General features: G+C 37.5%; 1 protein-coding gene across 2 annotated transcripts; it reads left to right on the forward strand.

Moving 5' to 3' along the window:
- Positions 1 to 749: 749 nt before the first annotated feature.
- chd4a (chromodomain helicase DNA binding protein 4a) lies at positions 750 to 25,707 on the forward strand. Of its 2 annotated transcripts, none has more exons than XM_051873201.1 (41): positions 750 to 990; positions 1,396 to 1,521; positions 3,237 to 3,358; positions 5,111 to 5,338; positions 5,427 to 5,545; positions 7,782 to 8,038; positions 9,356 to 9,480; positions 9,726 to 9,861; positions 10,464 to 10,633; positions 10,765 to 10,998; positions 11,189 to 11,392; positions 12,635 to 12,846; positions 12,932 to 13,063; positions 13,838 to 13,937; positions 14,051 to 14,242; positions 14,565 to 14,765; positions 14,859 to 14,996; positions 15,094 to 15,215; positions 15,913 to 16,086; positions 16,173 to 16,314; positions 16,445 to 16,576; positions 16,878 to 16,995; positions 17,110 to 17,234; positions 17,387 to 17,479; positions 17,576 to 17,714; positions 17,799 to 17,968; positions 18,973 to 19,159; positions 19,253 to 19,339; positions 19,438 to 19,529; positions 19,617 to 19,750; positions 20,420 to 20,564; positions 20,714 to 20,876; positions 21,437 to 21,534; positions 21,619 to 21,856; positions 21,968 to 22,030; positions 22,123 to 22,278; positions 23,417 to 23,525; positions 23,639 to 23,771; positions 24,084 to 24,279; positions 24,377 to 24,540; positions 25,452 to 25,707. In XM_051873201.1, the coding sequence occupies exons 2-41, from the start codon at positions 1,467 to 1,469 to the stop codon at positions 25,461 to 25,463; spliced, it is 5,817 nt and encodes a 1,938-aa protein (XP_051729161.1). In that variant the 5' UTR covers positions 750 to 990; positions 1,396 to 1,466; the 3' UTR covers positions 25,464 to 25,707. The 2 variants fall into 2 exon arrangements, with proteins under 2 accessions (XP_051729161.1, XP_051729162.1); XM_051873202.1 differs by having other exon boundaries at positions 18,973 to 19,150.
- The last annotated feature ends 1,101 nt before the right edge of the window (positions 25,708 to 26,808 follow it).

The following is a 26,808-nucleotide window of genomic DNA, read 5'->3' on the forward strand; positions in this document are numbered from 1 at the left end:
GGGTGAAAATGGCAAAAGGTAGCCTGTGCTGAAGCCAAACTACAAAACATCCCAATGTCCCATCAAGACACTAGCACTTCTGAATCTGAAGGCCTTAATCACATAGTGTAAATTTCATTTTAAGCCCTTTTATAGCTGCTTTATCAATGTGATATTTGAACTCAAGAGGTAGACCATATGTGAATGTGGCCTTGGACCTGAAAATCCAAAACCAGAACTATTATCTGCTATTTGGGTTCATTTTTGGACCCCAAACTAAAGTTAGTGACATGTGGAGGCGAATTGTTAAGTTCTAAAATGCCACTGGCCGGAAGAGCACTAACTTTAAGTTTTGATTATATATGGCATTTTATAAGCTCACAAATGTCTACTGTACATATACTGTATGTACAGAACTGTTATAAGGAAGCAGGCTGGCGAGGAGTTACTAATCGACTTTTTCTCCGTCTCTCTCTCTCTCTTCCGGTTCAGTTCCCGTTCATTCTTTTTTCGGAGTTATGGTTATTGTGGGATGTCAGTGACTATGTTTATTATTATGGGATGTTAACTGGGGTGGGAGGGGTGGCTGTTTCCATGGTAACTGTTGCTAAGGGCACGGTGGAATGGGGAAGAGAGGGTCTGTCTTTAGTTGTTGGGGGGGGGGGGGGGGTTATTATGGTCTGTATGTTGCAAGGTAACTATGCGGTGGGGGGAAGGGTGAATGTCTGTATGTATGTGTATGTGTGAATATGGGGAGGGAGATTATTATGGGATGTCTGGCCCCTGATCTCTTTGTGTCTATGCAAAGGGTGTAAGTGGCAGAAGGAGAAACTGCGACGTTGTGTGCATCCTACAGCTGAGAAAAAAGATAATCTGGATACACTTTCACTACTTAATCATTAGGGATATTACAAATTGTATTTAAGTGTTGATGAAAAGGAGCCAATACAACGTGGGGACATCTTAAATTGCATTAGCTGTTTGTTTGAAAAAGGAAATAGATCAAGTTTTGTGAGTATACTTTCTAAAATTGCATTAGATTAATTCTAATAATGGGTTTTTATAAATCATACTAATTTTGACATATTTTAATGCATGTAAAATTAAAGGAACCTTAAAAGTTATGGAGACTTTGCAGGTTAGCATCCCTAGCCTGCTTAGCTAATGCCTCACTCACATCATGCCCCATTTGCCTATTAAATATCCAAAACTTGTTTTAACCGCGTATTTTAAAAGTTTATTGACGCTTTTTTTCACTTGCATAAAACCAAAAGGGTATTTGTCCACCATTATTATATATATTTGCATGCTTTTCTGATTTTTTAGGCATGGAGTGACCACTATGATCACCATGCTACCGTGAGTATTAACTTCCGTTTGTATTGTTCTTTTATTTTCTGCCTCCCCCGGCTTCAGGAAGGCACCAGAGGAGGCGAAAATCGGCATACAAGTGTTCACAATCCTCTCTAGCTGGTGTAGTCAACAATATGTCCGGCAGTGAAGACGATAGAGACGATTTTGAACCTCGGTCTATGATGCAAGGTAAAATATGTACATTTACTGATGCGGGTCAACTTCGGTGTGGTCGCAGTTGGTTTTGTTTATTGCATATGTGGATGAAAGGTAGATGCATTAAATGTTTAAACGGATTATTTGTGACGTATTTTATGTTCTCAGTTGGAGTTTATTGGTGTGAAACTTCATTTATTCGATGAACCAGCGGCTAGTTGGCTAACGAAACTACTAGCGGGAACTGACTGTAGATATTTCATTTCTTATAAACCATGAAACTATAAATATCATTTTAATGGGTAAATCACCTTATGTAGTTGTATACCATTGCATTTTATCACCCCCTTGCAGTTTTTTTAGTCAGCGCTTTGTGTTGCCGGTTTTTTTACGCGGCTAGCCGTCGACTTACCTGTTATTTTTGTCTTCACACTCAAATAATATGTCTTCATATTAGTCAAACATGGCACATTACGTTCATTTGAGCATCTTGGAGTGCTTATTGAGCAGTAGTGATGGGCTTATAGTAATATTTTATGTGTTATGTTGTTACTGTACCGGCATCGGTGCTTCGAGGCCTACCGGTAACAGTCGCGTGCGAGTTTGACGCGTGAGGATTTTCAGTGTCCTCGCGCTCTCACTGTTCGCGCGCCGTCGGCCTGTAGTGTTCAAGTTCAAAAATGTGCTTTTTCTGCTTGTGAAATAACTATAAACATCGATTTTCAGTTTAGTATTTTGATTTTGCACATCAGCGTGTGCAGGAATCGGATGTGACGCTAGTTTTTCAGGGAAATGGTTGAAGGGGGGCTTTGCCCGGGCGTTCAATGTTTTGAATGGAGAAAAATGCTCGGTGTATTTTTTTTTTTTTCCCCTTATTAACCATATAATACAGATTCTAAGATTAATTTGACCATTTCAGGAAGGGAATTATAATTTCAAATGTTTTGTGTGTGCATAATTTAGTATGTTTCGTGCTCTTAGTCAAAGAGACTTATATTAATATACTGTGGTATCTGGAGAAAAGCAAGTATATTGTTTTTCATAATGAAATATGAGGCAAGTCCATTAATATCTTATATTACTGCCATCCATGGAAAAACTTAGGCAAGGACTGACAGAATAATAATAGCAACAGTGTTGTGTGACTTCCCTAAACAGAGAAATTACATTTCCTCAGATTCAGTATTTGCAATTGTTACCAAAAATAACCTATATATTGTATCTGATTAAATGTTCAGCTCACTTATATCAGTGATTTTTCTGTCATTTAATACTTCCTGTATCGCAGTGTTATTGAAACTGTAATGAGCTTTAATCGACAGCGTCTCAACATATAGTGCCCCAGATGATTTTCAACCAGCCCAGATCAAATGACTTAAAATAGATTTGTAGATGACTGATCTATTGCTGTCCTATTATTATATTAAATGTAAATGTCAACGAACAGCATTGATGATTGAATAGACCTGAGCATCTCTTCGACTGCAGGATTCTCAGTCTCATGGATTTTATTTTTAAAAATTTTTCTAGGCCTGAAAATGAGGAAAATCAGAAAGTTGTGGAAATTTTTAAAGTGAATATACATATTAAATATACAGACTAAATTTTCAACTAAATATTTATGTCCAAAATATTAAATTGAGTAGATATTGCACTCGGTGCAATCTCTATAAAAAGTCAAGGAAAAAAATCATGGAGATTCATTTATTAAAAATAGCAAGTTGATTTGATGTGTGCTTGTTCCACAGACGACGATGACCTGGATGAGGAGTTGTCAGAGAATGATGCCCCAAAGGTTAAAAAGAAGAAAAAAGCCAAAAAAAGTAGCCGTGAGAGCAAAGGCAGCAAGAGAAATCGCTCCCGCAGAGAGGTAATGGCCTTTTTTGTGAGTGTGTGTGGATATTGTTTGTGTGCAATATCCTTGGAGAATGCAGTATTCACTTTCCTTATGTTATGGATTAGAAACCTCCCCCACAGTGTCTTAATGAGAAACAGAGCAATTTAGCTGCCATTGTAAATGGGATAACATGTCCTAATGACTGGTAATATCAAAGGTACATAATTCCATTTTTTTTTTTTTAGCTACCGAATCCCGATCCAACTGCTTCATTAATGATAACTACACCTGTTGTGTTCAAAAGACTTTCTGTAGGAACACAGCCATGTAGTCTAACATCCAATTGACAAAATGTAATTTGTGCTGCAAAATCTGATTCTAGTCTAACTGCTCAAGTGTTCTTTTTATTTTGTTTAAAATACTGAACACAATATAAAGTAACTGGATTTATCTTGTAAGACAAGCTGAGTCATTAAATTTAAAGATCGCAAACCGATTTCTGCAGCGTCGTAATTGATTGTTAAAAGAACTATAAATAAAAGCGAGCTCATGCACGACTTGGATGATACCTTTGTTTGCATGAGAACTGGGAAGTAGGGATGCTCCGATCAGTTTTTTCAGCAGCCGATCCCGATCATTCAAGCTTTATGTAAGCGATATGTAAGCTTTCTGTTGATGGTCACTTAACCCCTTAACACTCTGAAGACATTTTTAATGATTTCATGTGATTTCAAGTGGCATACTTAAAAGTAATGGTTTAATTTTAGTGACGCTACAAAAAAAATAAATATCATCAAGTACATGGCTCATTTATGATCATTTTTGGAAGTTCTTATGTTGCAACACTACTGAGAAAACCCCAGAAAAAGTAATGCTTGACATGATGACTGTTAGACAGTATAAATGACGGGTCATAAAATCGAGTTTGGGCTTGTTTACAGTCATGTCAACTGCATCTGGGCCAAATTTTGTGTTAATATCTCAAAGCAATCAAAAGTTATGGCATTCGGGAACAAAACCAGATAGGCTTTTTATCAAGTCCAAAAACTTTTGATAAAAAACGCACGGTAAGTCAAGACCTGTCAATCTGAGCCATCAAACCAATCCAGGCCAAGCTGACCAAACCAGCTCCAGCTGTAAAACAGTGTCCATTTGATCTCGACACACCATACCCGAGATCTAGTTTCCATTAGTTGAACTTTCAAACGACACAATCGTATCCCGGAAGCCCCATATCTTTAGCCAAGCAGCATGTCATGTCACTCCGTGTTCTGTGTGGGCTCATTTAAATCGCGACAACCTGCCCTAAATAAGGATGTGCGATTTACTATGGTTTACTAATGTTTCGTGAAGTTACAAAGCAGAACGTGTTTATTCGATCAAAAATACAGTAAAAACAGCAATATTGTGAAATATTATTACAATTTGAAACAACTGTTTTCTATTTGAATATATTGTAAAATGTAATTTATTCCTGTGATGCAAATCTGAATTTTCAGCATCATTACTCCAGTCTTCAGTGTCACATGATCCTTCAGAAACCATGATACATTTATTTTTCAGGATTCTTTGAAAAGAACAGCTTTTATTTAAAATAGAAACTTTTGTAAGTTATATGTCTTCATTATCATTGTCTTCATTTGATCAATTAAATGTTTCACTGGCCCCAAACCTTTGAACATTCAAATAAAATGTATCCTAAAATCTTGTTTTGATAAATTAACTACTATAGATCATTTTACCAGCCTCCAGAAGTGATTAAAATATGTCCTTTATGTCCTCCAGGATATCGGCATCAGTTCTCCGGAGCCAGGGGAAGGGCCAGATCTGGATGATGGTGAAGAAGACCGCTCAGAAAGCGAGGGTAGTGACTACACACCAGGCAGGAAAAAGAAGAAAAGAGCCAGCACCGCAAAGGACAAGAAAAGAAGCAGCTCTGGTGCTGACAGAAACTCAGCAGCCTCCAAACGGAGGGAACCTGAGGAAGAGGAAGATGAGGATGATGATGATTCTGTGAGTTCATATGAGATTTGACAGCTAAATTAACTATGATAAAGTAAATATAAATCAAATCGCTCATAAGTTTTAAACTGATTTTAAGGAGCCAAAAAGTTCCTCTCAGCTTTTGGATACCTGGGGTATGGAGGACATTGATCATGTCTTCTCTGAGGAAGACTATAGAACTCTGACCAACTACAAAGCCTTCAGCCAGTTTGTCAGGTATGAGTGCATTAACCAGAATACAAATAAGAGAAATTGTACGTGAATCTTTATCTTAAAGTTGGCATGAAACGGAAGTTACAATAGTCTTTTCTTGTGACTTATATCCCAGTGAAATGGCTTCTCAAACAAGAAAAAATCTAGGGGAGGGTTTGATTTTGTCCATCAGGAACTATTTGGATTGTTGGGTTGTTTTGGTTTGCTATTGCCGTGATGTCATGTGAGTAAGGATGCTCAGATCGATCGCCGATAATCACATTCTACGATTCGATCGGGAGTCACTGAATTTGGCCAATCTCATGAACCGATCGCAATTTGATGAGGTAAAAAGTGGCCGCTGATGTGAATAGTAAACAGTTGAGTTTTTTTTTTTTTTGCCATGTTCTGCTTTGTAACTTCGAGAAACATTAGTAAACCATAGTAAATCACACATCTTTATGTAGAGCAGTTTGTCTCGATTCAAACGAGCCAACACACAACATAACCATGATGTATAGATCTTGAGAAAATCCTCATGGAGTGACATGACATGCTGCTTGGCTAAAGCTATAGGGCTTCCGGGATTTGGTCGCGTCACCATTCCAACGTCATTTAAAAATTCAACCAATGAAAACTGGATCTCTGGTATGGTGGGTAGGGATGATGTGTCAAGACCAATCGGACACTGTTTTACAGCTGGAGCGGGCTTGTATTGGATTGGTCACTCAGGTCTTGATTTACCTTGCATCATAGAATAGGAGTGCACAGTTCATTCTCCGGCATACCGGCAACAACAAAATAATACAATCTCACGCACTGTCTGAAAATGTAGGAACTGTCAGTAGTGGTATTCAGCATTAGTTATGTTTAACTAGGAAACTCGTATTTACGATAATTCTGAAAGCATGTGAGTGCAGCATCAGTGAAAACAGACAATGGTAGCTTCAGCAACATTAGACATACTCTTTCAGAAAGACAATTTGGAAGGACTCATGTGACGTGTGATGCTTACTTTGTCTGGATCTGAAGTTTGCGCACGAAGCGTTGGTATTGACCCATCTTTCAGAATCAACATTTTTGAGTTGAAAAGACCCTCGTAGGTGAAACAGGCTGGCGCAAATGTATAATACTTTACCGTACTGTACGTATAATACTTTGGGATATTTCCTTCGAAAATAAAGCTTAACCACAATGTCCTCAGTGACTCAGCTGTGGGCAGGGCTTCTCCCTACAATGTCATTGTAGGGGTGAATCTGAATCAGCTCATTTGAAGAGACTGCTTTTGATTTATGGGAATTACAAAAAAAATGAGAGAGTAGATTTTTACCATTATAGGCTGTTTTTTCTCATGATGATTAAGGAGAGTAGTCTGCTTCTGATTGGAGTTTCCCTACATGTGAGCGACGGGTTGTCCTGCCCTCACGCAAATAAACATGTCATCATGGAAGAGGAGAGAGGTCACTGCAAGAGGGAGGGGAAATTCTTTTGATTATGAGCCACATGAATTTAAAAAAAGTGATTTTGCTCAGACAAATCATTTATAATAAATAGTCATATTCCATAAAAAAAAAAAAAAAATTGTCAAATTTGATTTCATGGTGACTTTAAAGTGAAATCAAAATGGAAAATTCTTCCCAATGGGGGAATTAGTCCCACCCTACATTTTTTTTTTTCACATTTGAGAAGCCGTTTCAATCAGAAATATGTAATAATAGGGAAGAAAAGACAATCGCTACTCGTTTCATGCTGACTTTAACTGCTGCTTTTTAATTTGCTAACAAATTAGAAGAGTTATGTCCTGACTTAAAACATATGATCATCATAATAAACATGGCATCTACTCTGAAAAAAAGTTGCGGTCACATTATCGAAATGTCGGACAGCAAAAAAGGTCCATCATCCATTACTAGTGTAGCAATGAATGAAGCACAGATCGCAAGTCTCTTTCAAACCAAGCAGCTTTGGTCAACAACTGTTGGTCAGTGTGATGAATTTGCTTGACCAACTTGAACACAATGCAAAATCTATGTCAAAATCTTTCATCCTCACTAGAAATTGCAGATTTTGTGGATTCCTATTGAAATTACTGGATTTTGCCTTCGAAAATTTGCTGAACAACGGTAAATGTGACTGCAGCTTAATTGTTTGGAGCACTGCATGATGTTAATAGCTGCAGGTCGGGAACATGTTGTTTGTAATGACGGCAGCAAAATCATCAGTATGTAAAGAGATTTCCTCCAATTTTGCAATCTCACAGGCCTCTGATTGCTGCAAAGAACCCCAAAATCGCCGTTTCCAAGATGATGATGGTTCTGGGAGCAAAGTGGCGGGAGTTCAGCACTAACAATCCTCTCCGGGGCTCAGCTGCTGCCACCACGGCCCTGGCGGCCGCTAGTGCCGCAGCATCTGTTGAAACAGCGGCAGAAACTCCAGCCGCTGCACCTGCAGCCCAAGTCAGTGCAGAGTCCACACCAGCAGCTCCCTTACGCAAGGCCAAGACAAAAGAGGGCAAGGGTGAGTGCAAGGTTGTTTCTTTTTTTGTTGTTTGTGTAATTATAATTGTTCTTCTACCATGTGAGTGACTGCCTGCTACAACAGCTGTTTGTCCCAGCTGAGATGTTTATTTGATTAGTGCATTTTCATCTGGACAGTGTTATTACTATAAACATTCAGCAGCTGTTTTTTTGCGGTGTTGAGGAATAATGGCTTCCTTGATTTTTCCATTAAGTTCATTGTTCTATGAAGCTTGTTTCACCGTAGATTGTTTTTAAATTGTGATCATCACATTTTAATGGTTTCTGAGAAGCTGTTATTGAAGAATGGGGCAGTTAAAACTTATTCGACCCGACAGCAAAACGCTGTTGCTCATTTCACTTGCAAAAGGGGTCAAACATGAGCTGTGTATTGCCTTTGGTGCAGAAAACCTGAACTTCAGGGAAAAAATAAAAAGATAAATGTATGAAATAAATTTGAATATATGTGAATGCAAATTTAAGATGTTCAAAATTTTGGGGTCAGTAATATTTGTTTTCATGTTTTTAAATAAGTCTCTTTATGCTTACCAAGGTTGCATTTATTTGATCAGAAATACAGGAAAAATGCATTCTCCAGTCTTCAGTGTCACATGATACTTCAGAAATCATTCTAATATGCTGATTTGCTGCTCAAGAAACATTTCTGCTTATCAATGTTGAAAACAGTTAGGCTGCTTAATATTTTTATGGAAACCATGATACATTTTTTTATTTTTTTTTTTTTCTTTACATCAGGATTTTTGATGAATATAAAGTTCAAAAGAATGGCATTTGCTTGAAATAGTTAAGACTTCTACAATGTAACAAAAGATTTCTATCACGTTTGATCAATTAAATTCATTACATTTTAAGTCTACTAATTTCCATAAATTCTTACTGACCCCAAACTTTTAAAAAGTAGTGTATATTGAATGCTGCTTGCTTATTATTGTTGTCACGATACTTGAATTTCTTACTTCGATACGATACCTTGAAAAAGAAGAGAGCGACACGTTTATTAGGCTGCTGTCCCTTTAAAACCTGACGCACGCCGGGATCCATAATAAGCTGCGAAAGAGAGCTAATTTTGGCACTAGTATTGGAATTGTTTCAGATATTTCAGTATCGATACATTTCGAAATATCAATATTTTTGACAACACTACTGCTTAAACACAATTATAGCGCTTCTAATTAAACAAGATGCATTTCAGATGATTTCCACATGCTATTAGGGTTTATTTGTGATTTATGAGTTCCTAGCTGCTAATGTTTCGCTTGCATCATGGAAAAATTATGCTAATTCCTGCGCATTTTAGGTCCCAATGCACGCAAGAAGTCCAAACCTGCTCCCAAACCTCAGGAGAAGAAGGTGAAGACCAAAAAGGTTGCTCCTCTGAAGATCAAACTAGGAGGCTTCAACAGCAAGAGGAAACGCTCATCTGTAAGACCCTCAGTTCTACTTTTTTGTTCTCATTTCTTTAGCATCCTTTAACCTCTTTTCATAAGCAACGCTTTTTTTTTTCTTTTTTTTTTCTTTTTCTTCCTGGCTCTAATTTTAGACGTAGCGCCTCGCTAATGACATCTAAGTAATTGTCTGGTCACTTATGAACTGAAGAACAGAATATTTTTCTCTGCTTCTATTTCTTTACATTTCAACCTCTTTTTTTTATTTATTTTTTTATATAGAGTGAAGAGGATGATGTTGACGTGGATAGTGACTTTGACGATGGCAGTATGAACAGTGTGTCCGTTTCAAATGGATCAAATAGCCGCAGTAGTCGCAGCAGTGCGAAGAAGAAGCCCAAAAAGAAGACGAAAAAGGGTGAGGGTCTTATTCTCTGTCTTGGTGCTTGTGAACATTTAGGCAAACTTTTAGGCTTAATCAGGCCCATTAAAACACATTTTCTCTGAAAACACATTTTCCTTTTGAGAACAACTTAAGGAACCAGAGATTTTCTTGTTTTTGCTGCATTTGTGAGACAACCGATTTGGAAAATGTCTTTTGTATATGTTAAAACCATCAGGAATATTTGGATAAGCCCAGAGTGAAATTAGCATGAGATCCTCCCCTAAATATGAAAATGCTATCTTTGGCCCTATGAAATCTTTTTTTTTTTTTTCAATTCAATTCAATTTTAATGGTTAAACTGCACTGCTCATTCACATAGAGAAATGCAGAACCTGCAGACTTGATATTTAAATAACAGTCTTTTTACCCTTTAATGTTCACAGACACTAGTTCGTATCACGATTTGATTAAGTGAACAGCCCTACTTTTGATTTATTCATCCCAAATTCTGTGCCATTACACATTATACTGTAAATTTCATTTTTATAACTGGATTCCATGATTGTGTTCCTTTTTTTCATAATCATAGGGCTATACTATCAGTCGTTCATCCATTCTCTCTCTTTCTCTGCTAGGAGATGATGATGGTGATGGCTATGAGACGGATCATCAGGATTACTGTGAGGTCTGTCAGCAGGGAGGAGAGATCATTCTCTGTGACACCTGTCCACGAGCCTATCACATGGTCTGCTTGGACCCTGATATGGAGAAGGCACCGGAGGGCACCTGGAGCTGCCCACATTGTGTGAGTGAACCAACTTTACATCTCCACATGAGTTCAATCTAAAACTGCAGCGTCTGCCCCCTGTAAGATGTCCAAAGAGCATTGTCAAGCCCTTGCGCTCTGTTTAATTAAACCATCTCTTCTTCTTTCAGGAGAAGATGGGCATCCAGTGGGAGGCTCGTGAGGATGCGTCAGACGGCGAGGACGATAACGAGGTGGGAGGCGAGGCGGAAGAGGATGACCATCACATGGAGTTCTGCAGAGTGTGTAAGGATGGCGGAGAGCTGCTGTGCTGTGACTCCTGCCCCTCATCGTACCACATCCACTGCCTTAACCCACCCCTGCCCGAGATTCCCAACGGAGAATGGATCTGTCCTCGCTGCACTGTGAGTCAAGCGCGTTAGAATTTATAAATGGGCTTAAAGGTCAGGGGTCACACCTGGAAATATCTTAATCAGCTGATCAATTAGTTGATTTATCATGAATGTGACAAAAAATGCATGTTGGGGACTCGGATAACATACAAATAGCCTACTTGTATAATTAAATATTTTATGCCTTTTTTTTTCTCTCCAGTGTCCTACTATGAAAGGTAAGGTGCAGAAGATTCTGACCTGGCGTTGGAGTGAACCTCCTCCCCCGACTCCTGTGGCCCGGCCTACTGACCTCCCAGCCGATGCACCTGACCCCACACCATTGGCTGGTCGCCCTGAGAGGGAGTTCTTTGTTAAATGGCAGAATATGTCTTACTGGCACTGCTCCTGGGTTTCCGAGCTACAGGTATGAGCTACTTGGTCTTATTTTGGTCTTAAAGTGCATAAAATGGCTTTACAGTGTCATCTTAATATTTAAAAAAAATGTTATAAATATTTTATGTATCATTTAAGAGCAAAATCCACAATTTAGAGCACATTATTTATTTGAATTTGCTAGGGCTGTGACGGTGGCAATTTTTTACTACCGCGTGGGAAATCACCAACAACCGCCGGTGGTGGGGTCCGGGGGAGGGGGGGTTGGTTGGTTTTTTATATATATATATATATATATATATAATCTCTCTATCAGAGGTTGTGTTAGACTTTCGCACTTTTGACGGACAGTAAAAAATCCATCATAATCAATTATTACCCGTCATTTTAATTTCTATATTTTAAAGATAAGACATTTAATAGCTTCTGATTTCGTCCACATTTTCATTTTTATTCACGAATTTACAGGATAAGTAAATAGGCCTAGGCTATGCATTTATTTATACTATGAAAAGAAAGTTGAACAAAGACTGCGTCACTTTCCAGTTTTCATCTTGAACACTTGTCACGGATCGTGAGTGAACACGATCATCCTTTCCTCTTTACAGAATGAAATGAATGAAAATCAGAAAAAGTGTTGAAAGACACAGTAGCTTACCGAAATCGTCAGTTCAGTCAGTGTTGCAAACAATGTCATGTAACATTATACCTCAGAAAAGCCATTCGTTGACCATAAACTTGATAGTCAGCAAGAAAATAACAAAACGGACTATTTAAAACAAAACAAACTGGATTAGAAACTTAATTATGTAAGTATAAGTATTATAACTTTATTATTATAAAATGGACTTAAACTGGGTGCTCACCTGTGTGTAATCAAACACATCATTTTATTCTGGAGACTGAACTCGCACTCTGCAGACACACTGGAGCGCACTCACCACCAACTGGACGGGTGGGAATTACATTTACAAGCTACATCAGCCTCAGTATTCTGTCAAAATGACGGACGGGCTTCAGATTTTTTCCATCACTGCTAAAAAAAAAAAAAAATTCGGTTAACGCGACCTCTGAGATATGTGCCACACGTGTGTGTGTGTGTATATATATATATATATATATATATAATATATATATATAATATGCCACACTACCACCGGTGATGTATGTATTATCATAATGTGTCATTTTGAATCCAGATTTAGGCTGAATTCACACTTGATTAGTTTGCTTGGCCCTAACTTTGGCTCGCAACATCTCTTGCTCTCTCTAGCTGGAGATGCACTGTCAGGTGATGTTTAGAAACTACCAGCGCAAGAACGACATGGACGAGCCCCCGCCCATAGACTTCGGCGTTGAGGGAGAAGAGGAAAAAAGTGAAAAGAGAAAGAAGAAAGACCCCACCTACGCTCAGATGGAGGAGAAATACTACCGATTCGGCATCAAGATGGAGTGGATGATGATTCACCGTATCCTGAACCATAGGTGAGATGAGCTCAAGAACTTTAGATTGAATCACTTTGGATCAATTTCATGGCTCATGCCGTACCTGTTGTTTTATTGCTTGTAGTGTGGATAAGAAGAATAACTGTCACTACCTTATCAAGTGGAGGGATGTAACGTATGATCAGTCTACCTGGGAGTCAGAGGATATGGATATACCAGAGTTTGACGCCTACAAACTGCAGTACTGGAACCACAGGTATACATGTGAACGGACACTACTGTTAATGACCAAAGGGAACAGCAAGGCATTTAACTTCCACAATAATGTGAAAAAACATAGGCAAGAATATTCATCAAGGTCACGATGTTTATGATATTGTTGATTAATATTTTTAGTATTATTTATACACATACTTTTTATTAATGTGTTTTTTTTTTTTTTTTTTTTTTTTTTTTCAGTTTTAGCTTTTATTTATTTCTAGTTAATTTTAGTGCTTCAACTTAAACTAAACATATTGAAAATGACAGGTAACTGAAATAAGTTTAAGTTTGTAAATTTGTATTTTATTTTATTTCAGGTTTTAAATACAAAGATTTTAAGTAACAGAAATATTTTTAAACAATGACACTGGTTCCTTGTCTTGGTTACATCAGTATGAATGAAAAGTGATTTAAAGGCAGTGTAATTTATAAAGAAATACATTTTTAGTTTAGGGTCCAATTCTCACTATTAACCAGTTGCTTATTAGCTTACATATTACTAGGATATTAGCTGTTTATTAGTACTTATAAAGCATATATTATTGCCTTATTCTGCATGATCATATTCTACCCAATACCTAAACTTAATAACTACCTTACTAACTATTAATAAGAAACGTCGTAGTTAATAGTGAGAATTGGACCCTAAACTAAAGTGTGACCAAATTTTGATTTTAGGATATTTAAGTATAAATCTGCAGGTTCATAGACCCGAAAGTGCAAGAATACTGCACATGTTCATCATATTCATCGTTTTTCTTTCCTAAAGGGAGCTGATGATGGGTGATGAAGGTAAACCAGGAAAGAAGTTGAAGGTCAAAGGGAAGGTGCGAAAACTGGACCGGCCTCCAGAGAACCCTGTCGTGGATGTAAGTGAGCTTCATTGTGTTGGTCCAACACACTAATGGCAGCACCTATTAGACCCAGGTCTACCATTTATTGATGGCTAAAACCCCTTTTTTTTTTTAATACTCTCCTGTAGCCCACTATTAAGTTTGATCGTCAGCCTGAGTATCTGGACTCTACGGGCGGAACGTTGCATCCATACCAGCTAGAGGGGCTCAACTGGCTCCGCTTCTCATGGGCTCAGGGAACCGACACCATCCTGGCAGACGAGATGGGTCTGGGAAAGACCGTGCAGACTGCTGTTTTCCTCTATTCACTGTATAAAGAGGTGTCCTGTTTTTTAAAAAACTTTCCAGAAAGTTGAACAAAGAATTTCAATGCATTATGCTTTGTTAATCTTGTAATCCAAGAAGAGATACACGCTACTATTTTAAAAGTTTTGGGGTGGGTATGATTTTTTTTTTTTTCTTGTTTACTTTAATGAAAAAAGTCACTCATGTTCACTAAGGCTGCAAAGTATATACTGCTTGCCAAGTAGTATATTTTATGTTTTGTAAGCATAGAAAAATGCAAGGTCACTGAAGCATTGAATGTTACTACCTTTGTACAGCGTATCCTCTTTCCTAAACGCCAGTGTGCTCGTTCTCCAGGGTCATTCTAAGGGTCCATTCCTGGTGAGTGCCCCTCTGTCCACCATCATTAACTGGGAGCGAGAGTTTGAGATGTGGGCCCCGGACATGTATGTTGTCACATACGTTGGTGACAAGGACAGCAGGGCTGTCATCAGAGAAAACGAGTTCTCGTTTGAGAACAACGCCATCCGTGGTGGCAAGAAACCCTCTAAGATGAAGGTTAGTGACTGGAGAACTCTGCTTTTCATTAAAGAATCTTAAGACACTTGAATTCATATATATATCAATAATTGTTTCCTCATGATTGTGCAGAAAGAAGCCTCCGTAAAGTTCCATGTACTGTTGACCTCCTATGAGTTGATCACTATTGACACGGCTGTTCTGGGCTCCATCGACTGGGCTTGTTTGGTTGTTGACGAGGCCCACAGACTGAAGAATAACCAGTCAAAGGTGAGACCAACATGGATATTTATTTTTAGGCATTAATTTGACTAAAATTATGTGGTTAATGATGTTTTGATGTTGAGCTGTGGTATTTGTTGTACAGTTTTTCAGGGTGCTGAACAATTACCCACTACAGCATAAGTTGTTGTTGACCGGAACTCCACTACAGAACAACTTAGAAGAGCTTTTCCATCTGCTCAACTTCCTCACACCTGAGAGATTCAGGTATGTTTATTTGATTTCCTAACTGGCCGCGACGGTGACATGCAACGATTCTATTTTAGAAACAATTTCTATTTTTCTGCGACATCACGGCTGAAACAACAATGTTAAACAATGTTAAAAGCATGTAACGTAACTTTGAATATCATTTAGTGCTCCCAGCTTTGTAGCTGTACTAAAAGCAACAATGGATAATTCACCTCAGATCTTAAAAATTAAACAAACCGAAACAAGAACGTTCAAACTGTGGACTAACAAGTGTATTCTATGACAGTAACTCGGTATGTATTTTTAATAATCAAATTAAAAAATATTACACCATGTAAATATTATGTACTTATCAATTTCCTTCCGAGTGCCATCAAGCTCAATCTTTGGTGCCGTGAACTTGCCGTGAGATCCCGTCAACACGCTTTTCTGATTGGCTGTGGTTTTTGATTGATTTTGTCGCATCTCGTAGTCACGCCGCTTTGCGTTTGGTGTGGACAGATAGTCCTAGTCGCTGGAATCTTATCGCAACTCACCTGATTTAGGACATGATGTAAAGAAGTATAATTGAATGCTTAAAAATCTCCATATAGTTGTTTTTGAAAAAAAAAAAGCTTTCTTGTGCATTTTTAAATGAACCCCTTTAGCTCCCTCTGGTGGTCCCCTGAGCATCTGAATACATAAATGACCCTCTTTATCTCCCATTTTGCAGTAATCTTGAGGGTTTCTTGGAGGAGTTTGCTGATATCGCCAAGGAGGACCAGATCAAAAAGCTTCACGACATGCTGGGACCGCACATGCTCAGGAGACTCAAAGCAGATGTGTTCAAGCACATGCCTTCCAAAACAGAGCTCATCGTCCGAGTTGAGCTCAGCCCCATGCAAAAGTGAGTATGTGATGAGGTATGGACTGAGAACTAGGTTACAGGATTAGTAGAGACTGAGTTTTTTTAAACCTTATGTGTTAATCCAGGAAATATTACAAGTTCATCCTGACCCGCAATTTTGAGGCTCTAAACACTCGTGGCGGAGGAAACCAGGTTTCTCTGCTAAATGTCGTCATGGACCTCAAGAAGTGCTGTAATCATCCTTATCTCTTCCCTGTTGCTGCTATGGTACGCTTCACTTTTTGCTCTTTCTATACCTTTAATATAGACCGATAACATATGTTCTATTATGTGATAGTTGAGGATACAAGCAAGTAAATTGAAAAGACACTGTTCTCTGATTGGCTGTGTGAAACAGGAAGCTGCCAAGTTGCCCAATGGCATGTACGAGGGCAGTGCCCTGACTAAAGCTGCTGGCAAACTGCTGCTACTGCAGAAGATGCTGCGGAAACTCAAGGATGGTGGACACAGAGTGCTCATCTTCTCTCAGGTAAACAAGCAATTTATGTATTTATTTAATAATTGTATAAATTTCATTTTAAAATATATTCTAATAGAAAACAGGTATTTTAAAATGTAATAATACTTCACAATATTACTGTTTTTTACTGTATTTTTTGATCAAATAAATTAAGCCTTAGTGAGCATAAGAAACTTCTTGCAAAAACATTTTTAAAAAATCATACCGACCCAACTTTTGAACGGTATAAATATGTAAACAAAAAATTGTAAAATGACAAAAACACATGATAAACAGCAGAAGTTTGAGATGTTTTGTCCCTCTTCTCTAGATGACCAAAATGTTGGACCTGCTGGAAGACTTCCTGGAGAATGAGGGCTACAAATATGAGCGTATTGATGGAAGCATCACAGGAGGCATGAGACAGGAAGCCATTGATCGCTTTAATGGTAAGACCAGCTGCTTGATGTGTAACTAATATGGTCCATACATTTGTTCTCTGTATCAACTCCATTTCTGAAATTAATTCACAAGTGTCATAATGAATTGTTTTTTCACTCTAGCTCCTGGTGCTCCTCAGTTTGCTTTCCTGCTGTCGACCAGAGCCGGTGGTCTGGGTATCAACCTGGCGACTGCAGACACTGTCATCATCTACGACTCGGACTGGAACCCTCACAATGACATTCAGGTGAGACCATGTATCCGCAACAGACTCTATCTGAAACTTGAGTGTGTTTTATTTAGATTTTGTTGGGTTTGTTATCCTCATTTTCTTTTTTTTCTTTTTGTTTTCTTTTTTTCCACTAAATTTCAACAATCTTGTTGTTTTCTCTTTTGTAGGCCTTTAGCAGAGCTCACCGGATTGGTCAAAACAAGAAGGTGATGATCTACCGCTTTGTGACCAAAGCCTCTGTAGAAGAGAGAATTACTCAGGTATACCCTATCTTTCTGGGAAATTCATTTTTTTTTTTTTGGCCAACACTCTCTTTTGAATCTAAACTGATTGGTCTTTTTGTTTTTAATCTCAAGGTGGCCAAGAAGAAGATGATGTTGACTCACTTGGTTGTGCGTCCTGGATTGGGCTCAAAGACCGGTTCGATGTCCAAACAGGAGCTGGATGACATTCTCAAATTTGGTACAGAGGAGCTCTTCAAGGACGATGGAGAAGGTGTGGCTGGAATTACAAACCTCTTTACTTGTACAGCTTCTCACCTAAGAAACTGAGATGTGTGAAACTGGTTGTTTGTTTAAGGAGAGAACAAAGAAGAAGATAGCAGCGTGATTCACTATGATGACAAAGCCATCGATCGGCTGCTGGATCGGAACCAGGACGCCACAGATGACACAGAGATCCAGAGCATGAACGAGTATCTCAGCTCCTTCAAAGTGGCTCAGTATGTGGTCAAAGATGAGGAGGAAGCGGTGAGTGCCGATAAAGAGCACTGTGGGTTGTTGGACCTGTGGGCTAGCAGTTGACACTAGGACTTTACAGTTGCAAACTTGATGAAAAACGATTATAAACAGTCCATCAACAAAAGAGAAGCTAAAGGTCTCACATTCGTAAAATTATTATTATATTTTAAATACTCTTTTTATTATACAGTTTAATATTACAGTAGTAAAATAACTTGATTTTACTTATGAAAACAGCCATAAATATTAGTTTTGTACTTTTTATAAAACCAAGTTAATTCTGTAAAAAAATTCTTAAATACTTATTTTATTTTTACAATATTAAAAAATTACAATATTAATGCCTTTATTTTAAAGGTAAAAAATATTATTACATTAGTAAGGTATTACATAGTAATAGTAATACTTTATTTTTATTTAGTAGTAGTAGTAGTAGTAGTAATAGTTGTTGTTATATTTTAAATACTCTATTATTTAGTGATATTTACATTTACATATTGTATTTACACACAATAAATATTTACATTATTACAGTGAAATATTACAATAGTAATATAACTTGGTTTAATGTTTAAAAACAGCCTTAAATTAGTTTTGAAATTTTAGTTATACTGTAAAAAATATTTTTCTTAAATTCTCGATTACATATTACAATATTTAAAATATTACAATATTAATACCTTATTTTAAAGGTAAGATTATAATAGTAACTAGTTAGGTATTACAATAGTAATAATTTTTTATTTTTTATTTTTTTATAAGTAATAATAATAATTAAAATTATTGTTTTAATCACATTTTAACTGGCATTCACAATTTTTACCAGAAAAGGTTCAATTTTATCTTTTCACCGAATCATTCAGCCCTTGTTGACACAAGTGATATGACACATCAAGCTGTGGTTTAGTCGTGTCCCATACGGACTCATTGGCATATCCTCAGTAATATGTTTATGTATCTCACTTTTGCCATATCTTGCTCTTATTCACTCTGCTTCCTGTCTTCTCCCTCAGGAAGAGGAAGTTCAGAGGGAGATCATTAAGCAGGAGGAAAGTGTGGATCCAGATTACTGGGAGAAGCTGCTCCGACACCATTACGAGCAGCAGCAGGAGGATTTGGCTCGTAATCTGGGCAAGGGCAAACGAATCCGCAAACAGGTCAACTACAATGACGGCTCTCAGGAGGACCGAGGTAAGCGACGTAAGGCTTGGCAAAACTACTACTCTTCTTTATCAAAACTAAACTATAAACCATACTTGAGGCATTTTGATGAAATTTCTTGCTTTGTTACAGACTGGCAGGATGATCAATCCGATGGCCAATCAGATTATTCCGTTGCTTCAGAGGAAGGAGACGAGGACTTTGACGAACGAACAGAAGGTGAGATGAGCATGAAGAAAATCAAAGATGGGAATTTAGAAATGCGTAAAATGTTTTACACCTTTTTTTCTGAGCACAATTTCGCAATCTGCTTGCAGCCAATTCACGGCGACCCAACAGGAAAGGCCTCAGAAACGACAAAGACAAACCCCTGCCCCCCCTGCTGGCCAGAGTGAGCGGCAACATTGAGGTGAGTGCAGGATGAACTGGAATTTTTGTTTTCTTAAACGCATGTTTTTTGAGTTGAACTTACTAAAACACTGTTTTGATTTGACAGGTGTTGGGTTTCAATGCTCGTCAGAGGAAGGCCTTCCTGAACGCAGTGATGCGTTATGGGATGCCGCCTCAGGACGCCTTCACAACCCAGTGGCTGGTCAGAGACTTGCGAGGCAAATCAGAGAAGGAGTTCAAGTGAGTAAATTAATATCTGGGTTACAAATATTTTAATAATCGGGGAAAAAACCAGATTTTTGTGTTTCTGTTTGTTTTTTTTGTTTGTTTTTTTTAAGTTAAAATCTATGCATCCTTGTCATCAGTTTAAGTTATGGGTGTAACTTTTAATAATTTTAGGTGTTCTCTAAGTATTTTTAGGTTGCAACCAGGTATTGCAAATATTTATCAGACAAAAAATTTAATATGAATTTTTGGCTACAAATAATGCAAGAAGTAATGATGCTGAAAATTCAGCTGTGCATCACAGGATATTAAAATAGAAAAGTTATTTTAATTTACATTATTACTGTTTTTCCAGTATTTTTGATCAAATAAATGCAGAAGAGAAAACATTTAATTTTTTTTATTAATCTTTCTGACCCCAAACTTTTGAACGATAGTGTATATGAATATATATTTGCTAAATTATTACATTTAAATTTAATGAATGGAGAAAATTATGTATTTTAGGTCATGTATTACGTAAAATTATGTATTTTAGGTTATGTATTTACAGACATCACAGGAACTTTATATTTGTGCGACTTTTGAAACATTTATCTGTAAGCGAACCATGAACTTTTCATACCTTTTTGGTGTGTTAGGATCTATAAACTGGATATAATCTCTGTTTCTGCTGTCTCTCAGGGCTTACGTCTCTCTCTTTATGCGGCATTTGTGTGAGCCTGGTGCGGATGGTGCTGAAAGCTTTGCTGATGGCGTTCCTCGGGAGGGACTGTCACGGCAACACGTCCTTACTCGTATTGGTGTGATGTCGTTAATCCGAAAGAAGGTAATTAGTAATGCGTTATAGTAGTTAAATTGTAACACAAAAGCCAATGAGTTTACATAAACAGATTATGTGAAATATTCCAAGTGAATGATAAAATCTATTTTTTGCAGTTGTGTAATTGTGGGAATCCGGATAACTTCTGTTTTCAGGTGCAAGAGTTTGAGCATGTAAACGGTCAGTGGTCCATGCCCTGGATGATGGAGCTGAATGAGAATAAAACCGCGTCCACTGCCGGCAGCCAGCCCGACTCCCCCAGCAAAACGCCCTCTACTGGCACTCCAGCGGACACTCAGCCGAACACTCCTGCTCCAGGTACTACATTCCTGAGCTCACACATCTATTTCCCGTTTATGAGAAATCTATCCTTCCCTTTCAAAACAAGATTTGATGAAGTGGTGTCCACCAGATGTTGTTTAGGACATTCTAGATTAGACTGATGCATGTGCTTCTCTGCTGAAAGGTGAAGTTCTAACTTAATGCATCTTCTTTATTCATCTCTTAGAGCCACAATGAAATAAAAATTGACAATTCTTATTTTTAATGAAATATTACAGTATTTAACATAAATGATTTATCCATGCACACTTCTGTTTTAAGCTGACTTTAAGGACTTGTAGGGTTTTTATCCTACGTAAAACATCTTGTGTAAATTTAATTTATTGTATTTTTCTATTTTTTTATTGTTTGGTTTTATATTATTGTATTGTATTTATACATCTACTAGGTAACTGGTAGAAAATGTACAACAGCTCTTGCCATAGCCTCAGCTGCTGACATGGCATTAAAATTTCTCCTATCTTCTTTTTTTGTGAATTGATTGCTGCTAATATTGCAGTCCAAATAATAAATCTTTTTACATATTTGTTCTACAGATGGTGTTTCCAAAGCAGAAGATGGTGGAAAAGATGCTGATAAAGAAAAGGTGAAAAATGGAGAGGGAGAGAAGGAGGCCAGTGAAAAAGAAAATGAAGTGAGTCTCCGCTTATACAACAAACTGTCTGGATCTAGATGATTGTGATTATTAATGAGGTATCTCTATTTTTTTCATCTAAAGGTTATTGCTATTCCGGATGAAGATGATGAAGCTTCCTCTGCTTCTGAAGAGAAAGGAAAAGACAAAGAGGAGAAGGACAAGGACAAGACGTCTGAATCCTCTTCAGAGGCAGATAAGACTGATGGGAATCAAGTTGAGAAAGAAGAGGAGAAAGGGAAGTCTGGAGATGCTGATGATAAGACCGAAGACACAAAGCCCAAAGGATCTGAGGCTGAGAAGGAAACTTCAGACAACAAAGGTGAACACAAATGGCATTTACAAACCATTAAACTTTAAGGTTGAACTGGATCAAAAATCGACTTTGTACAAAACCATACAGTGGCTAATTTCTGTTCATACATCCTTTCAGGTGAAAAGAAGGACGACGAACCTGAGAAGATGGACACTACACCTGTTACAGATGAGAAGAAAGGTCTGTACCACCTGACTGGACGTGACATGATTACGTAGTTTCTGGATCTCACCCTCCCACTTTACTAACTTGTGTCGTTCGTTTCGCTCCAGGTCAGAAGGATGAGAAGGAATCTGGTAAGACGGAGGAAGCGGGAAAACTGCCGAACGGAGAAAGTGCCAAAGACAGCGCAGCGGCAGCACTAGCTGAAGAGAGGAAGAAAGCCAAAACACGGTTCATGTTCAACATTGCAGATGGAGGGTTTACTGGTAAGATCTCCTGTTAAGAGTGTTTATTTCAGAAATTCTGCTCAGGTTTTGTACTGACTTTAAACAATAAGCCATCAATGACCCAAAAAATGTGGAACCTGGACAAGCTCTGAAGAATTAAGTTTGTTTTGGGGTAATACATTTTAAGCCATTATTTTTCTCCTTCATTTTCAATTCTTTTTAAAATACCTTTATGCTTTTATCATCTTTTAGTGTTGTTTTGCTGTGACCAGCACTTTTGAGTTGCTGCTTTTTTTTTTCTTTTTTTTTTAGTGCTATAGATTTTTAATCTGTTTATTTTAAATATGGTTTATTTTAACTCCTATTTATTTATTTATTAACTTATTTATTTTAATTTTACTATTCACTACTAATATTCATTTTTTTTTTAATATTTGTTTTAAAATCATTTTCAAGATGCGTAATATGTCTGTAATGGAGAATATTGGAAGATGCAATGGAAAATGTTTATTTTTACTCTTTAACATTTATTTTATTTTTACTAGTCATTCACTATTAACAATTATGCTTTATTTATATTTATATTTTTATTTGTGTATATTATTTTAAAGATGGATAATAATGGACAATATCAGCGCTTTTGTTGTTACAGAAATGCACTGTTTGATCTGAATTCCAGTATCTACAAAATATATATATATATATATATAATTTTTTTTTTTTAATTAATACATTTTTATACATTTTTTTTGTTGCTTTGTTTCTTGAAGCATAACACACACACACACACACACACACACACACACACACACACACACACACACAATATATATAATATACACACATATACACATATAATATAAATTGCTAAAAATGCAGAATTAAATTGGTCATAATTTTTCGTTTTTTGCTAAAATATCCTAATTTTGTGTTGACTGTTGCCAAACATATAACATGCTAGAAAAATAATCACAGCAATAATGATCCAGTCATAGACTCTTAAGCATTTGCCTATTTAAATCCAAATCGACTTTTTTTTTTCTTTTCTTTTCTTTTCTTTTTTTCTTTGGCCAGGAAGTGTATATTATATATAAAATAAATAAATAAAGTAAATAAAAATAAATTTGTGCATTTGTACTAAATTCTTTTTTTTTTTTTTTTTTTTCCTCTCTCACAGAATTGCACTCCCTATGGCAGAATGAGGAGCGAGCCGCTACTGTCACCAAGAAGACCAATGAGATCTGGCATCGTCGCCATGACTACTGGCTACTTGCTGGCATAATACAGTATCCTTTAAAAAAAAAATGCTGCTTTCAGTGGACGTGTACACGTGTCAGTGTGATTTAGGTGTGTTCAATGAAACACTGAAAATGAAATCTACCTTGACTCACCGTCTCAGACATGGATATGCTCGTTGGCAAGATATTCAGAATGACGTCAGATTCGCCATTCTTAACGAACCCTTTAAGGGAGAGATCAACAGAGGAAACTTCCTTGAGATCAAGAACAAGTTCTTGGCCAGGAGATTCAAGGTATTATGAAAGGATTCAATAATTATTTTTGTTGCATACAAGTCAAGATATATGAGAGATGCTGCGTTCACATCACGTTGTAATTACGAGCTGACAACTCTGTTCACATCCTCGGGCTCGGAATTATGCGTTTCTATGGCAACACTATCAGCACCTAAATGAATCTGCAGCTGTCACATGGTACAAGTCAGAACTGTCCGAAAATTCCAAATTTACAAGGTGTAATTAAGAGTTCTACGAGGATGTGAACGCTTTTTACAATCGGAATCTCATAATTACAGTTTAGTAACAGTTTTTCAATGTGTCCTGTAGTTGCTTGAGCAGGCTCTGGTGATTGAAGAACAGCTGCGCAGAGCTGCGTATCTGAACATGACTGAAGACCCCTCTCACCCCTCCATGGCTCTCAACACACGCTTCAGTGAAGTGGAGTGTCTGGCCGAATCCCACCAGCACCTGAGCAAGGAATCCATGTCTGGAAACAAACCTGCCAATGCCGTCCTACATAAAGGTACATAATGAGCTCATGTTATTTTCATTTTTAATTCCATCGTGTGATACGTTACAGAAGACGACACTCACTACCTTTTTGTGTTTGTTTCTGACAGTACTGAAACAGCTAGAGGAGTTGCTAAGTGACATGAAAGCAGATGTCACCCGTCTCCCGGCGACCATCGCCAGGATACCACCTGTCGCCGTGAGGCTGCAAATGTCTGAAAGAAACATTCTCAGCCGTTTGGCAAGCAGAGGACCAGACACACAGTCTCAGCAGGTATGTGAATGCATACCTGTACTGGTATGAGTTATGCTGAATATTGTTGTAGTGTACAGTAGTATTTTGACTCAGAGGTGCCAATTCATGTGTGAAAATGATTCTTCATTCTCCCTCCCAACCATTCTTTCACAGTTTGAGCCTTATGAATCTTGGCTTTGTCATCCTGGAATATGGCCATGATGTGTCGTTCTACATGGTTGTTTAAGAAATGAAAAGCTACACACTCCATCAATTAGTGTTAGAAGAACTGTTGCCAAACATAACATGCTAGAAACATAATAATCACTGTAATAATGATCCATTCATAGATTCTTAAGCATTTGGGAAGTGTGTATTATATATATATATAAAACAAATAAAGTTAGTTAGAAAAATAACTTAATAAAATGGTAAATCCAATATAGATCCATACAAGGCTGTTATTACCCTATTCAGTTAGCCATACACTGGGTTACATATTAAGTCTGCAAAAGAGAAACCTCTAAGGTTTTCCAAGAAATTATTCACTTTCTAAATTGACCATGGAAAAACAAACTTGACATTTTGTGAATTAGGTTGTGTTTTCAAAGTAAAACAAGAGGTCATGCCTTTTATCCACTGTGAAACCACAGGAGCTTAGTCTTTTTTCCATTAAGCCATTGACATATTGTGCTATGTCTAAATCTAGCTCAGTGTCACTGTGCCACATCTACCTTATACATAAATGATAGACAAAGTACAGAAAAAATATACCAGCTCCAGGACAAAATGACTTTCACATCAATATTTTAGGCACTTGAATTTTAGTCATCAAAAGCCTGTGCATTTAAATAGACAACATGCAGAGCTGCAGACGTTGTTGTTTTCCTTTCAGTCGTGTGGTTTATCTGTGCTCTTGTTAACTGATTTCTCTGTGGTGTTGTTGGCAGGTCCAGCAGTAGCCCTCAGCAGACTCCGGTCCTCAGAGCTCCGCACACCATGTCTACATTCCTGATTGCACATGATATCTCGTCTTAGCTTGAATCCACACCCTCGTACTGTCCGCTCAACCCTGGGGGCTGTGGATATTTGAGCTGTTGTTTTTTTATTATTTTCCTAATTAATATTGTTTACATAATATTGTTGATGATGGTTTTTGGGACCTCAATAAAAATGTTCAATAAAAAAGATTTTTGTTTCTTTTAATCATTTTGTAGTTGTGTATTTTTCTGCTTTGCCAGCCACTAAAGCAGCAGGGTGTCATGATGGATCAATCAAATTAAGGCAGTCGTTAAATCTACAGGTCACTCTTCCGCAGGAACTTGACTCGCAATGGCCAGTTGTTATAGTTTATAAAGTTTTAAATATGAATATTTTTCATTGAAAAACCCCAAAGCTTTGCTTCAGAAGGCCTTTATTAACCCCCTGGAGTCGTGTGGATCGTGTGGAATCTGATGTCTTTTCCTTCACAGGCCAGAGAACATTGTATCTGTTAATGTCAGAAGTTGTTTGTATCGTTTACACTCTCTCTGGACAGACCCGAGACTCAGAACAATGTATCAGCTATTGTCCATTGCTGTGATTGGCTGCTGGCAGTGTGGCCCACCCTTCTTTCCCCTTGTTGAACTCGTTTGCATAATCTAAAGCACACAGTTAGAAAGCTGTCTTTAAAGTTTTTCTAATGCATTTCTCACTTTCCAAACCACCATCAGAATATATTTGGTTGTTCTACACACATGGAATGCATGCATTCATTTATACATTAACATCTGAGTTTGTGTAAGATGTTGCACTACAAATAGCTGTCACTGAGAATACTTATTTCTCTAAGTATGAAATAGATGTGTTGTAGTTTACATCAGTTTTAAGGTTTCAAAACGGGTATGAATGGGCTTGGATGGATTCTTGTGGCCTCTCGTTTCAGCCACCACTGCTATATATATATATATATACACACACCACAAAAAGGTTCTAAGGAATTTTTATGGCCAGGGATTAGTCTCAAGATAGGTGAAAGGCAGAAACCGCATGTGGACCAATGAGAAGTCTTCTGGCCTCTAAGAGGCAGCCTAGCATCCTTATCTGATGGTGTGGGATATTTGTGCTAGTCCACTAAGATCCGATCGAAATGTAGCAAAACATTCTCCACTGTTGCAGTCAGAGAAGGCCACGCCATAAAGCTGGGCCCTGGAATGTGCTGTTCACTACATACGTCCTGTGAGCAAGATTTATGAGGCAGCGCAATATTAATAAATGAACAGATGTATCTTATGTATTTTAATAGGTTTTTGATGCTTTTTTTATGGC

This window comes from Ctenopharyngodon idella, chromosome 19 (assembly GCF_019924925.1).
Source record: "Ctenopharyngodon idella isolate HZGC_01 chromosome 19, HZGC01, whole genome shotgun sequence".
NCBI classification, from domain to species: Eukaryota; Metazoa; Chordata; class Actinopteri; order Cypriniformes; family Xenocyprididae; genus Ctenopharyngodon; species Ctenopharyngodon idella.

Coding starts and splice junctions, on each gene's coding strand:
- chd4a (XM_051873201.1), top strand. CDS start 1,467: ATGTCCGGCAGTGAAGACGATAGAGACGATTTTGAACCTCGGTCTATG. Junction 11,393..12,634: donor CCTGGGTTTCCGAGCTACAG/GTATGAGCTACT, acceptor TGCTCTCTCTAG/CTGGAGATGCACTGTCAGGT. Junction 23,526..23,638: donor CTACTTGCTGGCATAATACA/GTATCCTTTAAA, acceptor TCACCGTCTCAG/ACATGGATATGCTCGTTGGC.